Below are 20,869 nucleotides of genomic sequence, written 5' to 3'. Positions count from 1 at the left end.
AGCAAAGCAATCAAAAATGTGTAAAATGACTAATGATAATGTGTGAGGTGAAGGAGCGCAATTTGCCTACCTTGCCAACCTACATACTCTCCGCCTTCACCTGGAGACAGAAATATATGCATTACATGAGGCTCAAATTCTAAGTTATGTAGATTTTTAAAATCATAATCGTACAAATTCGAAAACCTCACAAATATTAAAAAGTGTGACACTATTAAAAAGTGGGTCGTCTACCCCAAAATCCCGACAGCCAAAATCCCGACAGCCACAATCGCGACGGCCAAAATCCCGACACGCCAGAATCCCGACAGGTTTGATAAGTTTCCTTTTAACATATAATTATTACATTTATTTCTTGTTTTTTGTTTATGGCCATCTGTTTTTTATTTTTTGTTACTAAACAAAAGTATTTTGTATTAAAAGTATTAAACAAAATTCGGAATTTTAACTTATACGAGGATTGTTGCATGTCGGGATTTTGGCCTGTCGGGATTCTGGCGTGTCGGTGTTTTGGCCGTCGGGATTTTGGCTGTCGGGATTTTGGGCGGCACCGTTAAAAAGTGTGTGGTCTTCGGCACACCAAAAATTTCGCGGTAGAAATTATTATATACGTGGTGTGTACAGGAACAACAACGTACTGTAGTAGCAAGTGGAAAAAACCCAAAAAAGGCTCCTTTGACAGTTTAAGGGACAACACTTTCATAAATGTTATCTGAATGCCTAAAATGATTGTCAACATTAATTTAACAATGTTTTATTAACCCTTCCACAGTATCTTGACAGTTTTAAACGTTTCTGTACTAAATCAATATAATTCACAATAATTATTGTTCTCATTTATCACCTTTATTATCACGGTGAATGACAGGACGTGAAATGCATTTTTAGATTTCCCTTGTCGAGTATTTCGCCACTCTGTTATGCTTTATTTCATTTTTCGAACTTAAAAAGCTCAGAGGATAAATAATTTCGAATTTTATTTCCTGACTCAACTTTCGATTCATAGATGGTGCTAGTAGCATCTTTGGTAATTATTTTGATAATTACCTGGAAAGGATGAAGGGATTTGATTTCAGTTCAGTGCCTCTACCCCGGTTCTCCGATGAGGAAACGGCTATTCCGAAATAAGTATAAGCACATAGTAGAGGTGCTGTACTGTAATCAAATCTAAACCATCCTTTCTTTTCATTTAATTATTGTTCTCTTTGCCTTATTTTGTATGTGGGACCAGCTTTCCGATGTATATGGTACAAGATTATTTTCTTCTAGATTCCATTTCCTATGAGTTACACTAGTCTCTTTTTTTTTCTAACAACTTCACAGTTTTTTTCTCCAATAAAAATATATGTACATGTACCGAAATATTCTTCTTGTTCGGTCCTGTCTTATGTATTAAATTCCATCAGGTCAGGATCAGGGGCTGGTGTGTGTATTAAAAAAAAATCAAAAATCAGAACCCATCTGACTTACGAATTTTGACAATTTTTAACAATGTTTTCGTTTTGTGGACTTCATTAAGTTGGAGGGTCCGAGAAGTTAGCCACATTATAGTCTAAGAGCTAGTGAACCCTTCGACTAACGGTCGTCCTGTAAGGCTAGAAATTTTTCTAGTGATAATTCATAGCACACCAAGGCTAAAAACCATGACCTGGCAGGCCTCAGAGGTGCACGTGTATCTACCAGGTGAATCGAAAAGTGCAAATTTAGGGGGTAAAATAAACTTTCTCCTGTAAGGTTTAAATTTAAGTATGTGTTTGAGTAAGTCATTTAAAAGAAATGTGTACAATGACAGGCGATTCTGAAGAGCATAAGACCTTGCCAGGCGAGGGGAAAGATTAGGGGTTTTTCCTAAATTTATTTTTTTTTGCATCGAACAAATTTTTTTTTAAGTTTTTTGAATCATTCCGAACAGAAAAGGTCTTTAGTGATTTTTCTTTTAAGTTAATAGTTTTTGTTATATAAGCGATTGAAAATTTTGAAAATTGCGAAATGGACCATTTTTAACCCTAAATCGGACATTTATCTACAAATTTCAAAGTTGCCAAGGTAGGTAGATATTCTTTAAACATTGATTGATGAAATCCCAAAGAGTTTTTTGCAAAGAGGACGTTTGAGTTGGCATAAATTCATTATCTCGAGAATGGGCAAATTTCAAGAGCAATCCTCAGACAGGTCGATTTTTATTTTTAAATTAGGACTTTTTGGCATATATATAATACTAGTGACGTCATCCATCTGAGCGTGATGACGTAATCGATGATTTTTTTAAATGAGAGTAGGGGTTATGTGATAGCTCATTTGAAAGGTTATTTAATTCTCTATTCACTAATATAAACATTAACATAATTATTTATACAGGGTGTACAAAAAAATTTCTTTTATTAAATTAACTTTGATTAAATTTGACAAATAGAAGAAAACATTTTTTTGTACACCCTGTATAAATAATTATGTTAATGTTTATATTACTGAATAGAGAATTAAATAACCTTTCAAATGAGCGATCACACAACCCCTACTCCTATTTAAAAAAAGCATCGATTGCGTCATCACGCCCAGATGGATGACGTCACTAGTATTATATATATACCAAAAAGTCCTAATTCAAAAATAAAAATCGACCTGTCTGAGGTCGATTTCTCTTGAAATTTTCCCGTTCTCGAGATAATGAATTTATGCAAACTCAAACGTCCTCACTTATACTACAGTGTAGTGCCCGCTTGATTAACAATTAAAAAAACAAAGCGGTTTTCGATATTTTATTGCAAAAAACTCTTCGGGATTTCATCAATCAATGTTTAAGGAATATCTACGTACCTTGCCAATATTGAAATTTTTAGATAAATGTCCGATTTAGGGTTAAAAATGGCCAATTTCGCAATTTTCAAAATTTTCAATCGCTTATATAACAAAAACTATTAACTTAAGAGAAAAATCACTAAGGACCTTTTCTGTTTGGAATGATTCAAAAAACCTAAAAAAAATTTGTTCGATGCAAAAAGAATAATTTTAGGAAAAACCCCTAATCTTTCCCCTCGCCTGGCAAGGTCTTATGCTCTTCAGAATCGCCTGTCATTGTACACATTTCTTCTAAATAGGCTTACCATAATTACGAAGAGCCAAACCGGGACGCAGAAGATGAAGAGGCTCATTTTCGTTTTGCTTTTCGTTTAGTTTGTGTAAAAAATGTGAATATATTTTTTATGAGAAAAAGAGATAAAGTACAATACAAACAACACTAAAAATTTGACCAGTTATATTATTTATTTATTTTTATAAAATTATATTTGCCATAAAATTCAGTACATGACATGTTCAAGTTGAGTTTGCACGTAAACAAGGCATATTCTTCCTCCCGATCGTCAGACCACATTTTTTTCATCCGTGAAAAAATTCTCTCCAGTGGCGCTGAAGTACCGGGTAGACACATAGCAAACTCCATAATTTTTTTAATTCAGCACCTCAATACGCTACTTGTGAAAATGGGTGAATAGCTGGACCCATTTCTCGGAATAACTAGTTTCATTAGAATTTTGGAAGAAGCCTTTTACCACAGTATAAAGAGGGGCAGTAGAACCACTCTCCGAAAAATTGGAAGTAAAATCTGTAGTCGCGCATGGCGACCGCGCAATGTTCTTAGTCGCTTTTGCCCCACTCTCGCATTGCTAGTCGCATAGAAACGTACGGGTTTTAACAGGGAAAACCCGCATCCACCACTGGTGAATTATCAAGTGCGTACTGCCGGTATTACTTCTTGAGATCAAAGTGCCGACAGAGAAGTGGTTTTACTGTCCCTTTTTATACTGTTCCTTTTACCATTAACACCTCATCAAATAACTCATCAATCTTTATTTGGGTTTTCGATTGAGGTTTTTGCATTTTATTTATATTTTTTGCTGCTTTTTCGATGTCACTCCAGTTAAGCTCATTTTTCAAGCAGAACTACTCAAAATCTTCGGCTCCGCCGAAGATCTTTACCCACAATTCTAAATAAGAAATGCAGCGCTCATAGAAAGCGTGAACGTCACTAATGAAGTTTTCGACATTTATCAACATTTATCGACATTTCAACATTATCATTCAATTTATTTAAGAGTTTTAAAAAAATTTGTTTTTCATCCTGTTTTGAAGATTGCTTTTTAACTTTTGTGAACTCCATACCTACATCTGTCACAGTTGAGTTAGTCTTTTCCATAGACTAAACGGTTTTGTTGAATACATTTAACTGTCCGAGCACAAACCAAAAGTAAAGTGCTCCCAGTTCTGTTGTGAAGAAATTTAGCAATGCGAGAGGGTAGTTTACTTGAGCAAGAAAATAAGATTTCAAGCATTAGTGTAGCGGCAATATCCTTTCCACAGCTGGTAATAAAGACAGCAATCTTGTATTTCCATGTTTCACTAATTTTTTGAACTCGATGACAGCTGTCTCACAAAACTCTTTTAAGTTTGTAACGCGTACTATACGGTATATATACAAAAATATTTGTATATTTTTACAATGATTGCTTGTATTTCGACAGGAAGACCATTAACTGCATGTTGAATTATTTTGTGAACGATGTGTGCGCTGGAACAAATGCCTTTTATGGTAACGCCGATAACTTCCTTGAACCTGGAATAGACGTTGTTGGTGTCTCGCCAGTTTTCCCTCCGAAATTCGTATTACAGTTATCACCACAGAAAGCTGCCATCTTGTTTTCTATTTAGTGTTTTTTTATTATCGACATTATGTGATTTGCCAAGATTTCAGACGTTTCTCCGGCGACAAATTAAAAATCGAGTAACTTGACAGACAGATATTCTGTCTCAGGTACCAAGTACCTAACAACTTTTGGTGCCTGTAAATTGAACATCATGTATGTTTGATGTATCTGTTGAAATGCCCGAAAATTTGCATTCTTTTAGCTCGTTGTGTAGTTCATCTCTTGCCATCGGTGCAAGGTGCAATCACTCCCGTGATGATCGCTTAGCACTTGGTGCGTGTAGACCCCAATTTGGGCTCAAACAGCTTCGATATTTATTTTGAGGAGCAATCAGATGTTTTAAATTTATGTATTATTGTGGATTGCTATATGGAATGCAAAAGTAGCTTCTTTAGCAGCAATGGAAAGTTCATTTTCTACGGGTTCAGCATTTTTGAAAAACGATGTTATGGTAGATGAGCTTGCAATGGTACTTGCGCTGGACTTGTGTTTTGAGCCCTTTGGACGATCCTTGATCAATGGCTTGGGTGTCGGTGTTGTTCAAGTTTGACCGGGACACTAATGCAAACCGGCCGGGACGCCGGGACAGGGATCTCAAACCGGGACCGTCCCGGTCAAACCGGGACGTATGGTAAGCCTACTTCTAAATGACTTACTCAAACACATACTTAAATTTAAACCTTACAGGAGAAAGTTTATTTTACCCCCTAAATTTGCACTTTTCGATTCACCTGGTAGATACACGTGCACCGCTGAGGCCTGCCAGGTCATGGTTTTTAGCCTTGGTGTGCTATGAATTATCACTAGACAAATTTCTAGCCTTACAGGACGACCGTTAGTCGGAGGGTTCACTAGCTCTTACGACTATTAGATTTTCATAGAACCCAGTATATTTATCAGTCAACGATAGAACGTTGAATTGAAGTTTGACAGTGTTGCCATGTGATTATAATGTATAATATGTTGCACGCTTCAAATATACAGAGAAAGCTTCGAAAACTACCTTTTTACATTATTCTATGGATTTTGATATTTTTTAATTTATGTAAAACACGAACGAATAAATATTTGTTGTTTGTTTTGATATTAATTGCAGTTAATTATTAGAAATTTTTTTGTGGCAATTGCCCTGATAGATTACTGGAGAGATTTGGCAATAGAGTCAGAAAGTTTAAATTTGCGTTTGCCAGATTGCACAGATGTTCCGCAGATATACATTTTATGACTTTCTTTTTATTATATTATATTTCTTTTTATTATTTTATTATTTAGAATGAATGTACCTGAATACTGAAATGCTCTTAGTTATTGAAAAGTGTTCAACTTCGTCAGTACGCTATTTTTCCTAATAGTACTGTGGACTTGTATATCTGTGTTTTCAGTTGCATATATTCTGGAGTCTGTTATTATTTACATTATCTGTCTTTAATCAATACGGCTTTTCATCGATTGTCATTTGTTTCGAGCTTCTGTCATGTGTCACATAATATTAATATATCTACGTCATACGTCTTAGGTTTGTATCATTGGTTATATCAATAACGTATGACGTAGATATATTAATATTATGTGACACATGACAGAAGCTCGAAACAAATGACTGTGAATGAAAAGCCCTATGGCTGCGTTCACCAGAAATAATCGGTTTCAACTGAACAGCTGTGTTTCAGCGCTTTAAAACTACGTTCAGCCTGGTGAATGGTATTTTTTCGTTTGACACTTTCATAGTTGGTTTGTGGTTGGTTTTGTTTTGTGTTCTCGCATGTTTTATGAATTATGAACTTAACCTAAAACGAGATTCGTTGTTTTTGTTTATTTTTATATCGTGCTATCGTTCAACGATAACTTGGACGTGTCTTACACAAATTTAATTCAAAAATGGACAATATAATACTACCTTTATTATTGTTTGATAATGAAATGAACAAGAAATAATTTTTAGTGCTGCTGGCTGTGCTAGACTTGGCAGAACCATTGGATGATGATGAAGTATTCCCACCATAAATAAATAATAATTGTCACGAAAAATATGAATTATGTTGAAAATATTGTTCCTCAATACACAGATTTACAATTTCGTGAGCGTATACAATTATGTATCTCTTAAGTTTCAATTACTTTGTAATTAAAACCATTGTAAAAGTAAATATTTTCAAATCAGCGCGCCGTTACAATATATTTCTTAAACACGTTCAATACTGAAGCGATGCAATTACTACGTTGAATAAAATGGCGACCGCTTCGTCAACACGTTGAAGTTTAGCCTAAATTGACATGACGTTCAACGTTCACCCGAAAAATCTTAAACAGTTTCAAAGCGCTGACATAGCAAACTGGTCTGGTGAACGCACCCATTGTTAGTTTTTTCGATGGAGTTTCGAGTTCAGGTGAAAATATGCTATGTGCTATGTAATAATATTACTAGATAATCTGTAGGTAATTATTGCATTGGCGACCTTATTATTGATACAAATCTTATTTTTATTTAGATAATAATAAACAAAAAATATATAGTAAAATCTTAAAGCAGCAGAATTTTACTTATTTTACACTCTTTAACTTTATTATTGATACTAAAATCTTGTTATTTCGACATAATTAGAGAAATTTAAAAAATTTTTTCGTTATTTTATCTACATAGTTAATGTTTTCCATGTTAATAAATAAATTAATAACAATATATCTATCACATGCTTTTTCTAAGAACACATGGCAACACTGTCATGCCTTCATTTCCTTATATCTGTAGCTAACTTCTCGGACCCTCCAATTTAATGTTGCCCGTTTTGTATAATTATTAACATTTGAAAAATATAAGAACATCATTAGGATTAAAAGTACGTAACAATACAAAAATTGTTGATCTTCTTATTTGACTACCATAATCAAAGTACATATTGCAGTTTTTGTTTCCATACACTATCATCTCGTTCACATCTCGCACAATTTTAGTAGTTATATGAAAATTAACAAAACAAATACTAAGAAATGCACACACGGGAAAATGTATAATTTTTCTCTATAAAAATCGTCTTCTAGGTTGTCTTGATACCGATGTCTCGGTCTTTCTCTGGATCGTCCTATCGGCCCATAAGCGGGTCGTACTGTAGCCAAAAGACCTGCTCTACATCTTCCTTCACAAGTGAGACACATTCCATAATTCTGGAACCCTGCACCGCTCTGTACAGATCTATGGATAGGTACCATATGTTTTTGTAGTCACTTGCTAGTATCCAAATGTTTGCCACGTGCAATCTACTCCTTCGCAGTCATGCAAAAAGTCATTGACCATGCCCGGTACTTTACCATAAAGTCTGAAGCTTGTTTCCATTTAACAGCCTCATTGTAAGCAAGTGTCGTTTGAGTGACTTATGTTGAGAGGGTTCCTGTTAATTTCTCTTGCTCAATGCAAGATTGACACATTTGCCATATAGTGGGCAGATGTTTCCTTGAAGAGGTAGTTGAGATCTGTATCTGGGTACCATATAGTCAGAAATCATCATCAATTCGGTATTTCTAATTTCCTTCATTATGTTACTATGTCCTGATCTCGTCATTACGTTGTTCAGGTTTTGGTGTGACCCTCAGAGACCCTGTGAGGCCAAGGCAAGCAATACTTTGCACCTGGTTTCTCTTGAAGATAGCAGTCTTCTGCTACACCTTTGCCCAACATACCACTGATGCATATGTAATTTTTGGTTTTACCATCATGTTAATTCAATGTAAGATATCTGGTTTTAAATGCCACATTTTTTCACGAGTGAGCCTGGCTACCATCAACGTAATCACCTCTCTCTTAGTTATGCGTTCTATCTGCTGATTCCAAGTAAGCCTAGAGTCCAATATTACCCCAAAGTACTTCACTGGTCAGCCTTAAAGGACCGTATCCTTTAAATGCATGGTCTTTGACTCGTGGGGGTTATACAGGGTGAGTCATGAGGAACTGTACATACTCCTACCTCGTATAGAGGTCCCTATGGGGAATAACAAATGACCATTAAAAAGTGTCTGCTCCCATCGTTTAATAATATACAGGGCGAGTTTCGCATAATATTAAGTAAGTTTCGCATAATATTAAGTAAGTTTCGCATTTTGACAGAAATTTATATTCGTCATAATTTTTGAACGGTCAGATCGATGTGTCTCTTATTTTGATCAATCGTTACACTATTACCACCTAATCAACTGATTTATTCAAACTAGAAAAAAATCAGGTCCGGCTTTAAAAAATTAGTTCGTTTGGGTCTTAGAAAAAATTTTACCCTGTATACGCATTTTGAAAACTCTAATATTAATTTTACAAATTAGACAAATAGGCAATTAAAATGACATATTTATTTTTTCCCCACACGATTACTTAATTTTTTATAAAAAAATCAAATTTGACTATGAATTAAAACTTTGGTAAAGTGAACCATAGATTTAAAAAAATTAACTTTTATTACAAAAATTAATTTTTTTAAACAAATATTTGATTTTTACCACCCAATCACTGATTTATTCAAACTAGAAAAAAATCAGGTCCGGCTTTAAAAAATTAGTTCGTTTGGGTCTTAGAAAAAATTTCACCCTGTATAAGCTTTTTGAAAACTCTAATATGAATTTTACAAATTAGACAAATAGGCAATTAAAATGGCATATTTATTTTTTCCCCACACGATTACTTAATTTTTTATTAAAAAATCAAATTTGTCAAAATCGCAATTTACCATAAAAATAAAAAAAATTAAACAACGTTTTTCTTAAAATTAAAAGTTTCACCATTTTTTTTTCTATAACACGTCTAGATCTAAAACTCCCCATAACACTTCTCTTTGGACTCTATAGTTTAACATAGACGTGATCAAATAGATAAATTTTAAATTTTTTCACTTAATTTTTGCGATTTAACTTTGCAATTCACGAAGCTGCACCTTTTATTTTTAAAAATTCATAACTTTTACGAGAAGAAGACTGAAAGTCTACAACAATTGTCATAGTCTTCACAATGGTAAGAGATATGTGCTGTAAAAATTTCAGAAAAAAAATTTTTTAAATGGAACGTTGTAGCGAGTTAAACCGTGATTTCATCTTTTTTTTTTTCATTTTTAGGTTAACATTCCGATTTTGACAAATTTGATTTTTTAATAAAAAATTAAGTAATCGTGTGGGGAAAAAATAAATATACCATTTTAATTGCCTATTTGTCTAATTTGTAAAATTCATATTAGAGTTTTCAAAAAGCGTATACAGGGTGAAATTCTTTCTAAGACCAAAACGAAATAATTTTTTAAATCCGGGCCTGATTTTTTTCTAGTTTGAATAAATCAGTTGATTGAGTGGTAACATAAAGTAAATATTTGTTAAAAAAAATTAATTTTTGTAATAAAAGTAAATTTTTTTAAATCTATGGTTCACTTTACCAAACTTTTAATTCATAGTCAAATTTGATTTTTTTATAAAAAAATAAATAATCACGTGGGGAAAAAATAAATATGCCATTTTAATTGCCTATTTGTCTAATTTGTAAAATTCATATTAGAGTTTTGAAAAAGCGTATACAGGGTGAAATTTTTTCTAAGACCCAAACGAACTAATTTTTTAAAGCCGGACCTGATTTTTTTCTAGTTTGAATAAATCAGTTGATTGGGTGGTAACAAATCAAATATTTGTTAAAAAAATTAATTTTTGTAATAAAAGTTAATTTTTTAAAATCTATGGTTTACTTTACCAAACTATTAATTCATAGTCAAATTTGATTTTTTTATAAAAAATTAAGTAATCGTGTGGGGAAAAAATAAATAGGCCATTTTAATTGCCTATTTGTCTAATTTGTAAAATTCATATTAGAGTTTTCAAAAAGCGTATACAGGGTGAAATTTTTTCTAAGGCCCAAACGAACTAATTTTTTAAAGCCAGACCTGATTTTTTTTTCTAGTTTGAATAAATCAGTTGATTAGGTGGTAATAGTGTAACGATTGACAAAAATAAGAGACACATCGATCTGACCGTTCAAAAATTATGACGAATATAAATTTCTGTCAAATGCGAAACTCGCCCTGTATATTATTAAACAAGGGGAGCAGACACTTTTTAATGGTCATTTGTTATTCCCCATAGGAGCCTCTAAACGAGGTAGGAGTATGTACAGTTCCTCATGACTCACCCTGTATATTATATTTCTGACTACATTAAATTTGCCGTGGCCCTAGATGATCAGGTCGTCTGCACATAACAGGACATAATGTCTGTGGTTGCTGTGTCTAGCTATCAGCCTATCTATGACCAGATTCCAGCAGAGATGAGTCTATTTGAGCAATTTTTGTAGGGTCTTCGGTACAAATGAAGCATTTTTAAAATAATCTGCAGAGATTATTCAAAATGTATATTTTCGCACAATAAATCGCATAAACACAAAAAAAAACAGACTACGTGTAAACATGACCCACTCTGTAATAAACTTTTATAGTTATTTCGTTTTTTAATGTTTTGCTTTCCAGCGATATTCTGCTCAAAGTATAAGGATAGTATTAACACATATTGAGAAAAAGGAAGAAAAAATACAGTAATGGCCGGATGAATAGCATTAGACAAAAAATCAAGAGAAGACCAAAGAAGCGATGGATAAAACAGGTGTATAAGAAAAGTGGAGAATGAAACAGTGAAAATTATCAAACAGGAAAGAATTAAGAAAAATGCGTGTATGCATGTCATACTTGTCACCTAAATATATAAATTTGGCTAAAGAGATGACGATGAAAGAACTAGTGAATTAAATCACAGATGAAAGATGCACAGCCTGGTAAACATACAAAGCGACACAAAATTCTGGACAAAATTCAGTATCTCCAGAAAAAAACAATTAGCGAACTAAACAGTGCTTTTGAACGAAAAAAAAATAGCTCCGAGAATGATCAAATATAGCCTTTTCATATTTTTCACATCTTCGCCTGTTTTGACAGACAATTTAGCTGTTTTGATGATTTATTTAGTGTTGCTTCTAAGCATTTTGCAATTTCTTCGTGTTCCTCTTTCTCACACATCCTTATCTTTATTGAAAGTTCTCTACCAAAGTTACCACAATTTTATACATACGATTCCACAGTCCAAAAGGCTATAAATACCTGAAGCCTTATGATGTTTTTAGATTATATTTGATTCACCCTCGTAACAAAATTGCTCATGCTTCTAAAAACACAACGTGATTGATTTCTATAAAATAGTAAAAAATGAATATACGTAGTAAATATTTCACATTATATATTGTCTTTTTTTAACTAGAGCTAACGTACTAAATCTCAAGGCCAACGATTCAATGAGAAACAAGTGTTTTTGCGACTAATAATATATCTCTGATGTTTGGGAAAAAGGGCTTAAGTCATAAAATCAAAGTTTACATGGGGAATACTTGAATGTTTCAAAAATTGTTATAAATCGCACATGTTACCTTTAACCAATTTAGTACAATACATAATAAAATGATAATTATAGCAAGAAGACGATTTTCGTAGATTTTTAATATTTTTAATGCACTTAAGACATACATATCTTACTATTTACTGACTTAAGACCTACTGACCGCAACTTTTCTATATCTATATTTTTGTGTATCTACCATTGAAAGTGATAGTCCGAGAGATAGAAGCGGATTTTGTGCATGATAAGTAGGTAATATAGAAAAACTATACGGGGATATGTTGAATTAGTTGTGTACATGACTTTCCCCAACGGGCGGAAACAGAGTGGGGCACGAGGGTAGTTATAAGGGGTCAAAGTCGCGGTTTTTATTATTTTTTTTTGTGATGCTCATGATCGAGATAGTGCACCAAAATTTGGAAATAACTAGGTCATGACGTAACTAAGTAAAATCTCCAGGGGCGGAACGCTGCGTGGCCGACAAAGGGGTGGGGCAGGGGTGAATATAAAAATTATAAGAGGTTTTTCATGACGTTCGTGATTGATAGTGCACCAAAATTTGGGGATACGTAGACCATGACATAACTAAGTAAAATCTTCAGAGGCTGAAACCAGAGTGGGGGATGAGGGTAGTTATAAGGGGTCAAATTCGCGGTTTTTATTATTTTTTTGTGACGCTTCTGATCGAGATAATGCACCAAAATTTGGTAATAAGTAGGTCATGATGCAGCTAAATAAAATCTCCAGGGGCGGAACGCTGCGTGGCCGACAACGGGGTGGGGGTAGGGGTGAATATAAAAATTATAAGGTTTTTTTGCGACGTTCGTGATTGAGATAGTGCGCCAAAATTTGGGAATAAGTAGACCATGACATAACTAAGTAAAATCTTCAGAGGCGGAAACCAGAGTGGGGGGGATGAGGGTGGTTATAAGGGGTCAAAGTCGCGGTTTTTATTATTTTTTTTGTGATGCTCATGACCGAGATAGTGCACCAAAATTTGGGAATAAGTAGGTTATGATGTAACTAAGTAAAATCTCCAGGGTCAGAAGGCTGCGTGGCCTACAAAGGGGTGGGGACAGGGGTTAATATAAAAATTATAAGGGATTGTTTGTGACGTTCGTTATCGAGATAGTGAACCAAAATTTGGGAGAAAGTAGATCATGACGTAACTACGCGAAATCTCCAGGGGCGGAAACCAGAGTAAGAGACGAGGGTAGTTATAAGGGGTCAAATTCGCGGTTTTTATTATTTTTTTGTGACGCTCATCATTGAGATAGTGCACCAAAATTTTGTAATAAGTAGGTCATGACGCAACTAAGTAAAATTTCCAGGGGCGGAACGCTGCGTGGCCGACAAAGGGGTGGGGGTAGGGGTGAATATAAAAATTATAAGGGGTTTTTTTGTGACGTTCGTGATTGAGATAGTGCGCCAAAATTTGGGAATAAGTAGACCATGACATAACTAAGTAAAATCTTCAGAGGCGGAAACCAGAGTGGAGGACGAGGGTAGTTATAAGGGGTCAAAATCGCGGTTTTTATTATTTTTTTTGTGATGCTCATGATCGAGATAGTGCACAAAAATTTGGGAATAAGTAGGTCATGACGTAACTAAGTAAAATCTCCAGGGGCGGAATGCTGCGTGGCCGACAAAGGGGTGGGGGCAGGGGTGAATATAAAAATTATAAGGAATTTTTTGTGACGTTCGTGATCGAGATAGTGAACCAAAATTTGGGAGTAAGTAGATCATGGCGTAACTAAGCAAAATCTCCAGGGACGGAAACCAGAGTTGGCGATGAAGGTAGTTTTAAGGGGTCAAAGTCGCAGTTTGTATTATTTTTTTTGTGACGCATCACAACATTTGTCGCCCACGCAGCGTTCCGCCACTGGAGATTTTACTTAGTTATGTCATGGTCTTCTTATTTTGCCTATAAAACTAAAATAAAAAAGTGCTGTGCTATAAAATAGACAACTATTTAATAAGTAATAAAAATATAACTAATGTCAATATTATTATTTATTAGTAGCCAAAACTTTTATTTTTCGGTGTATACACATTATTTTTATAAAAACATTTACCTATTGATCAAACAACCGAAAATAAATTAAGATCAGCAAGGCTTATGTCAAGACATATGCCTTCTAGATCATAGCAGTTATTCTCCAATATATGGTACAAGAGACGTAAATTGACTTAAGTCTTATTGCCATACCATTTTGAACAATCATGTTTGGGACCTTCATATCATCGTGAATAACTTTGAATTATAATGTGGTAGACTTAAACCGTTTGTACCAATAAAAACAGCTGATTTTCTTGGTCCAGAAGGCATCAAAAATTTTTTTTGCTAAATTCTGACTTAAGCCCTTTTTCCCAAACATCAGAGATATTATGTGATTATGAAGAAATTTAGCATATAATATATGACATATTCCATATTGACATATTCCAAATTATGACATATTCCATATTGTGCTATATAAATCTCAATATCTGGATTGCCCTTCAGGAATGATAATGAAAGATTTTGATTAGGAAAAAAATAGGAACAAATATCGAACAGTTATTAAACGATCATTTATATGAATATACCAATGAAGGAAACACTCATAAAACTTTATATCCAAATCCAAGACAAAAATTGAATTTGGGGCTACTTACGTCATAAAGTATATATTATAATATGTTACGGGTAAAGTTAGGTAAACGGCTAATTCTAGGATTACCCGGGTAAAGTGCGAAGTACTCGCCAGGTTTTGGTAAAATAAATGCAAATTAATGTAAAGCTGCTGGAAATATTTGTAACTCCAAATGCCACAGCAGCTTCTCTTGTTTTAATAAATAGATTATAATTTTTATTTCTGTATTTATGGTTTTACTTTCCTTACTTTTGTAAAATGCGTTTTTTTCTTAAATTAAGATATCTTTCAAACAGTTACGGCCTTATCAATTATCATTATTAGTATACACAATTAAGCATTTAACCAAGAGGCAGCAGGTAGAATGTGTTTTACTCGAGTCTTCTTCTTCTTCTTTTTGTATAGACATGACTCTGTCTGTTTTTCAATGTGCCTCTAGTAAGTTGTCGTTCCATAGTTTTCGTGGTCTTCCCACTGATCGTCTTCCTATTGGGGAACCGTCTCTCGCTGTCCTGACTATCCTATTTGTTGTCATTCGGTTTATGTGGTCATTCCATTCTATTCTTCTGTTTCTTACCCAGTTATTAATGTTATACACCTTGCGTCTCCGTCGTATATCTGTAATTCTAGCTCTGTCCCATAGAGTCTTACCATCGATTTTTCGAAAAGTTTTCATATCCGCTGTTTCGACCAATCTTTTTGTCCTCTCTGTGTCCGGTCGTGTTTCTGCCGCTTATATCATTATTGGTCTAATGACTGTTTTGTAAATTCTGCCTTTCATTTCTTTTCCGATATTTTTATTTCTCCATATTGCGTCATTTATGCAACCTAAGGCTCTGTTTGCTCTATTCACTGACCTGATCTTCCACTTCTGTTTCGAGCCTTCCGTAGCTAGATAGTGTGATGCCTAGGTATTTAAACTTCATCACTTGTTCTATTATCTGACCTTCCAGCTCCAATTTACATCTTATCGGATCTGCTGTTATAACCATGCATTTTGTTTTTTGTGAGGAAATTAACATTTTCTGGCGATTATGTTGAATTGGTGCAGCATACGTTGTAAATCATCTTCACTTTGAGGGATTAGTATTGCATCGTCCGCATAGCAGATTATTTTGAGTTGTTTTTCTCCCATTTGGTATCCTTTTTTAGTTCTTACTTTTTTTATTATTTCGTCCATGATCAGGTTGAACAATAAAGGACTCAAGGAATCCCCCTGTCTTATCCCATTGCCGGCTTCAATTGGGTCAGTTAATTCATCGTCCACTTTTACTTTTATTGTGTTGTTCTCGTAGATGTTTTCGATCGTTTTAATTATTCCTAAAGGTACCTCTCTCGAGTATAACAAATGGATAACGTCCTTTAATGTGATCCTGTCAAATGCTTTCTTAAGGTCCACGAAACAAATATGCCGGTTCGTTGTATTCCAACGATTTCTCTTGAACTTGCCTCATTATAAATATAGCGTCAGTGCAGGACCTTCCCGACCTAAAACCTTATTGTTCTTCTGCTAATGTTTCATTCAATTTGTTTGTTATCACTTTCGTTGTTAATTTTAATGTTGCATTTAATAAGTTAATTCCTCTGTAATTCTCCGGGTCCGATTTGTCTCCTTTTTTGAAGAGAGGTATTAATTAGGATGCTTGATCTCCATTCTTGTGGTATTCTGTTTTGTTCTATTATTTTTTGTATTAGTTTTAATAGTTTAATTAGATCTTGTCCTCCGTACTTTAGGAGTTCGTTCGATATTCTGTCCTCTCCTGGAGTATTGGTGGTTCATTATCGTCGCCTTTAGCAAATAGAGATCGGAAGTAGTCTGCCCATGTTTCCTTCTGAATGTGTTTCGCTTTTATTAATTCGTTCATCTCATTTCTTTGCCCTCTGTCAGTGCTCCCTTTTTATTTGCCTCACTAAAGTATTCGTTTCGTTTCTGATTCGTTTGTAGTGGTTGTATGCCTTTTGTGTTTGTTTCGTTCTGTATTGTAAAAAGGATTTCTTCTTTTCTTCACATTTTATCTTAACTTCCTCTCTAAACCACGGGGGTTTCTTCTTTAATATGTTACTCAAGTAAAGCCCGAAATTTGAAATATTTAAATTATATTTCGGACTTACTATCGGATATTACCGATACCTCGCGAGTAATTCGCATTTTACCCGGGTAATCCTAGAATTACCAGTTTACCTAACTTTACCCGTAACATATATACAACAGGACAACAGCGCTACAGGCCTTGTAGGATCCTAGCTTCCAACAATTTGGTCATTTCCCTCCATTTTTTCCGGTCCCTTGCCTTTTCTCTTCAGTCTCTCACGCCTATTTCTGACAAGTCTTGCTTTACTGCTTCCAACCATTTATTCTTTAGACGTCCTCTTGTGTTTTCCCCCCATTTCTCCCTCCTTCAGTATACCTTCTTTGTTTCTGCAATACTTTGTATTATTCTTTTTAGTTTCTCTAGATTTCTTAACTTAGTGGTAGACATTTTTTACCTCTTTATTGTATGCTTCTTCTATCTTTTTTAACTGCTTTTCTAGCTGTTCTCTATTCTTCTTTATACAAATTCTTTTAACTTTTCGTCTTCTAATCACATAATTTTAGATTGTATTTTGGGTATTTTCTCTGTCTCTTGTGGTTTTACCTTATTTCTTCTTGTCAAATAATTTCTACATTCTTCGTGAACCCGTCTTGAAGTCTCTTCATATGCACTGTTCTTCTACACTTTTCCGCTGCTTCCGACATGGCTGATAAAACATATGATACGCCATGAAGTATTCAAACAAAAAGTAAAGATATGAAAGGAAAGAAATTAATTGAAAACTTGTGACAGATTGGAAGAGTGAGTAAAGTGGTTAATAAGGCAACCGATACAATTTGATACAGTATACTTTAGCCATTGATTAAAAATTTACAGTTTTTAATAAAACATGTGTATTTTACCAAGAGACACAAGACTGCAAGAGTATGATAAGAAATGTATGAATATTTGTGGGTAAAGTTTTATGATATCACAATGGTTATTTCTTGTTGACTACATTTCTTCTAATAAACAAAATAACTGTGATTGCCCTGACAAATAATTTTGTTTTGTTAAGTCTTTATGAATTCATATATGATACATTATTGAAATTTAAGAATTTCTTGAAAAAATGTAAAAAACACAGATGTTTATATAAGTCTGTCGATATAAAAAAAAGTTTTGTATTTTTCTTGGAACAAGAAATAGTTCATACTTTTGCTACTACAAGTAACTCGTTTGATATATTGTTCTTATATGCAACACGTCTTAACCACGATTCTACCATGCACACTGCAATCATGCTGTTTAGGTTTGTATTGTCCTACTGATTAGTTTTCAAAAAGTCAATTTTTTGCACTAGTATTTGTGATTTTTAAAGTTAATCTTTATTATATTATCAGAAATATTAAATTTTAGCCAAAAACTATATACACACAAAACTCAAACTTACCTTGTCTAGTGGGGTCCATATTATTCATTAGGGGTTGTCCAGGAGGCTGGAAAAATAAAAGAAAACATCCTTAGATCAGCTGATTTACGTCATATTATTCGAAAATAAAACCCAAAACATAAATACAGTATATTTGATTTGAAAACTTCTTTGTGTAGATGGTGTTCTTTGTTAATCCTCCTTTTTTGGAACCTGCATGTTATTTGCTGTATATAAATACCAAAACAGTACAAATTACTGCATATGCAGAGGATGTAGCTATCATTAGTAGAAGCAAGGCACGACTAATGGAAGCGTTCAAGGAAATTGATCCTGAAGCACAACCAAAAAGGGGTTAAAATAAACGAAACAAAAACTAAGCACATGACCATCAAAAAACAATTTACAATGAACATAATATCGCAATAGACAACTATAGGAAAGATACTTGACTATGGGAAAGATACTTGACGGAACTGTTTAAAGGAAAGGAAAATAATAGGTAATCAAAATAATAACCTACCTGAATTAAGACACGAAATAGAAATCAGTTTTCAGGAAGTAGAGATAGCCATAAATTCACTCAAAAATGGAAAGTCACCAGGACCAGACGGAATAACCAACGAGCTTCTAAAATACGGAGGAGAAAGTATAATCCTAGAGATGACAAAACTTAAAACTAATATTGCACTGCAAGATACCAGACGCATGGAGAAACAGCATAATGATACCAATGTTTCAAGAAAGGAGACAAACGAGGAGACAAAGAAGACCCCAACAATTATAGAGGTATAAATCTACTGAACACCGCACTTAAGCTAACCACAAAAGTCTTAACCAACAAAATCAATAAACTAACAACTTTATCATATGAACAATAAGAATTCAGATCCGGAAGATCCTGCGTAGACGCCGTATTTGTACTGAGACAAATCACAGAAAATGCCATTGAGTACAATAAACCAGCATATCTATGTTTTATAGACCTGACAAAGGCTTTCGATCGCATCCAAGTCGAAGACGTCTTAAAATTACTGTATAGAAGAAACATACCAATCAATATTATACAAACCATCGAAAACATCTACTTTCATAATCGAATACAGGCAAAGATAAATGGAAAACTTCTTCTTTATGTGCCGTCTTCTACCGAAGGTTGGCGACAATCAAACGATAGGTTTCTCTGTTTTGTGCCGCATGTATTATGTTCGCAGCTTCTGGTATTTGAAACCATTCTCTCAAGTTTCTCAGCCAGGATTTCTTCTTCCTGCCCAAACCTCTTCTAACTTCAATCTTGCCTTCGACGATAAGCTGTAGCAGACTGTACTTATCATTACGGAACACATGGCCAAGGTATGACGCTTTCCTCCTTTTAACAGTTGTTAACAATTCCAACTCTTTATGGAAAAATGGAAAACTAACGCAGTTTATACCAGTACAAAGCGGAGTCAGACAAGGTGACTCATTAAGCCCACTGCTCTTTAATATGTATAATAATGGACGAAATAATAGAAGCAGTACGTAAAGGTCATGGTTACAGAATGGGGAACAAAAAAATCCAAGTATTATGTTATGCAGACGAAGCCGCATTAATCGCCGAGACAGAAGACGATCTCCAAAGATTAACACACATCTTCAATACAACAGGATAATATCAGCAGAAAAACCAAATGTATGACAGCATCTAAATACCCACTACGACGTAAAATCTAAATTGATGGGAAAATAATAAAGCAGAAAGCAAGGTTTAGATATCTAATTGATGGATTCGACCGTTACTTGATGGAAGTTCATTTTATCTCACAATAAAACACTGAAAAACGTTTGTTTTTCTATACTTCCACAAAATTTATTACAACTATGTTATTACTACAGCTGTTTCGGCAAAGTGCCTTTCTCAAGTGATATATTTAACAATGTGTTTGCCAAAGATATAACTTAGATAAATTTAGATATCTGGGAATAGATATAACCAGTTACGGAGATGTTGGAGAGGAAGTACGACAACAAAGCTTAAAAGCAAGTAAAGCGACGGGGTCTCTTAATGACACAATCTGGAAGAACAAAGACCTATGACAAGACACAAATCTAAAACGAGAAGACTACGAGAAACAACAGAGATGAAAATACTCCGACGAATATCAGGGAAAAGTCTGTTGTATAGGGAGAGAAGCGAAAACATAAGAAGATCATGCAATATAGAAGGCATAAATGGATGGGTGACAAAACGGAAACAGGAGTGGAACGAACACATTAGTAGAATGTCAGAGGATATGATAGTACGAATAGCACGAGATAAGTCACCAAATGGACAAAGAAGTATTGGCAGACCAAGAAAAAGATGGTGGGATAAACTTAAACAATTTAGGAGGCTAATATTGAAGAACAAACAGGCTTTAAAGCCTACATACAAGAAGGAAGAAGAAGAAGACAGCTATACTATTGAACGTGTGGATGCCTTCACCTATCTGGGCACAGAAATCAATCAGAATTATTCCGTAAGTGGCAAAATTAATGCACGTATTTGCAGTAGGAATCGTAGGTACCTTCATACTATGCTAATAAAGATTGATGAAATCAAAATTATTAAACAAAAGAACCAAAATGACTCTACAGAACATTGATTAGACACGTAGTAACGTATGGTTTGTCACTCCGTCACACGTCTCCGGTGTACACTCCGTCTCTGGC

The 20,869-nt window shown here is 34.3% G+C and overlaps 1 protein-coding gene across 5 annotated transcripts in view; it reads right to left on the bottom strand.

Moving 5' to 3' along the window:
* The window catches only part of LOC126893264 (single-stranded DNA-binding protein 3), a 180,653-nt gene that overhangs the window by 68,365 nt on the left and 91,419 nt on the right, over positions 1 to 20,869 (bottom strand). For 3 of the 5 annotated variants that reach the window (XM_050663273.1, XM_050663269.1, XM_050663271.1), the window contains exons 9-10: positions 18,200 to 18,245; positions 71 to 100 (exon numbers count right to left, since the gene is read on the bottom strand). In XM_050663273.1, coding sequence (XP_050519230.1) covers positions 71 to 100; positions 18,200 to 18,245 — 76 coding nt within the window. The remainder of the gene's footprint in view (positions 1 to 70; positions 101 to 18,199; positions 18,246 to 20,869) is intronic. The other 2 variants (XM_050663270.1, XM_050663272.1) reach the window with 1 other exon arrangement.

Source organism: Diabrotica virgifera, chromosome 10 (assembly GCF_917563875.1).
Source record: "Diabrotica virgifera virgifera chromosome 10, PGI_DIABVI_V3a".
In the NCBI taxonomy this organism is placed as follows: domain Eukaryota; kingdom Metazoa; phylum Arthropoda; class Insecta; order Coleoptera; family Chrysomelidae; genus Diabrotica; species Diabrotica virgifera.
The sequence above is the reverse complement of the archived record's forward strand: the minus strand, read 5'-3'. Positions and strand labels throughout refer to the sequence as shown.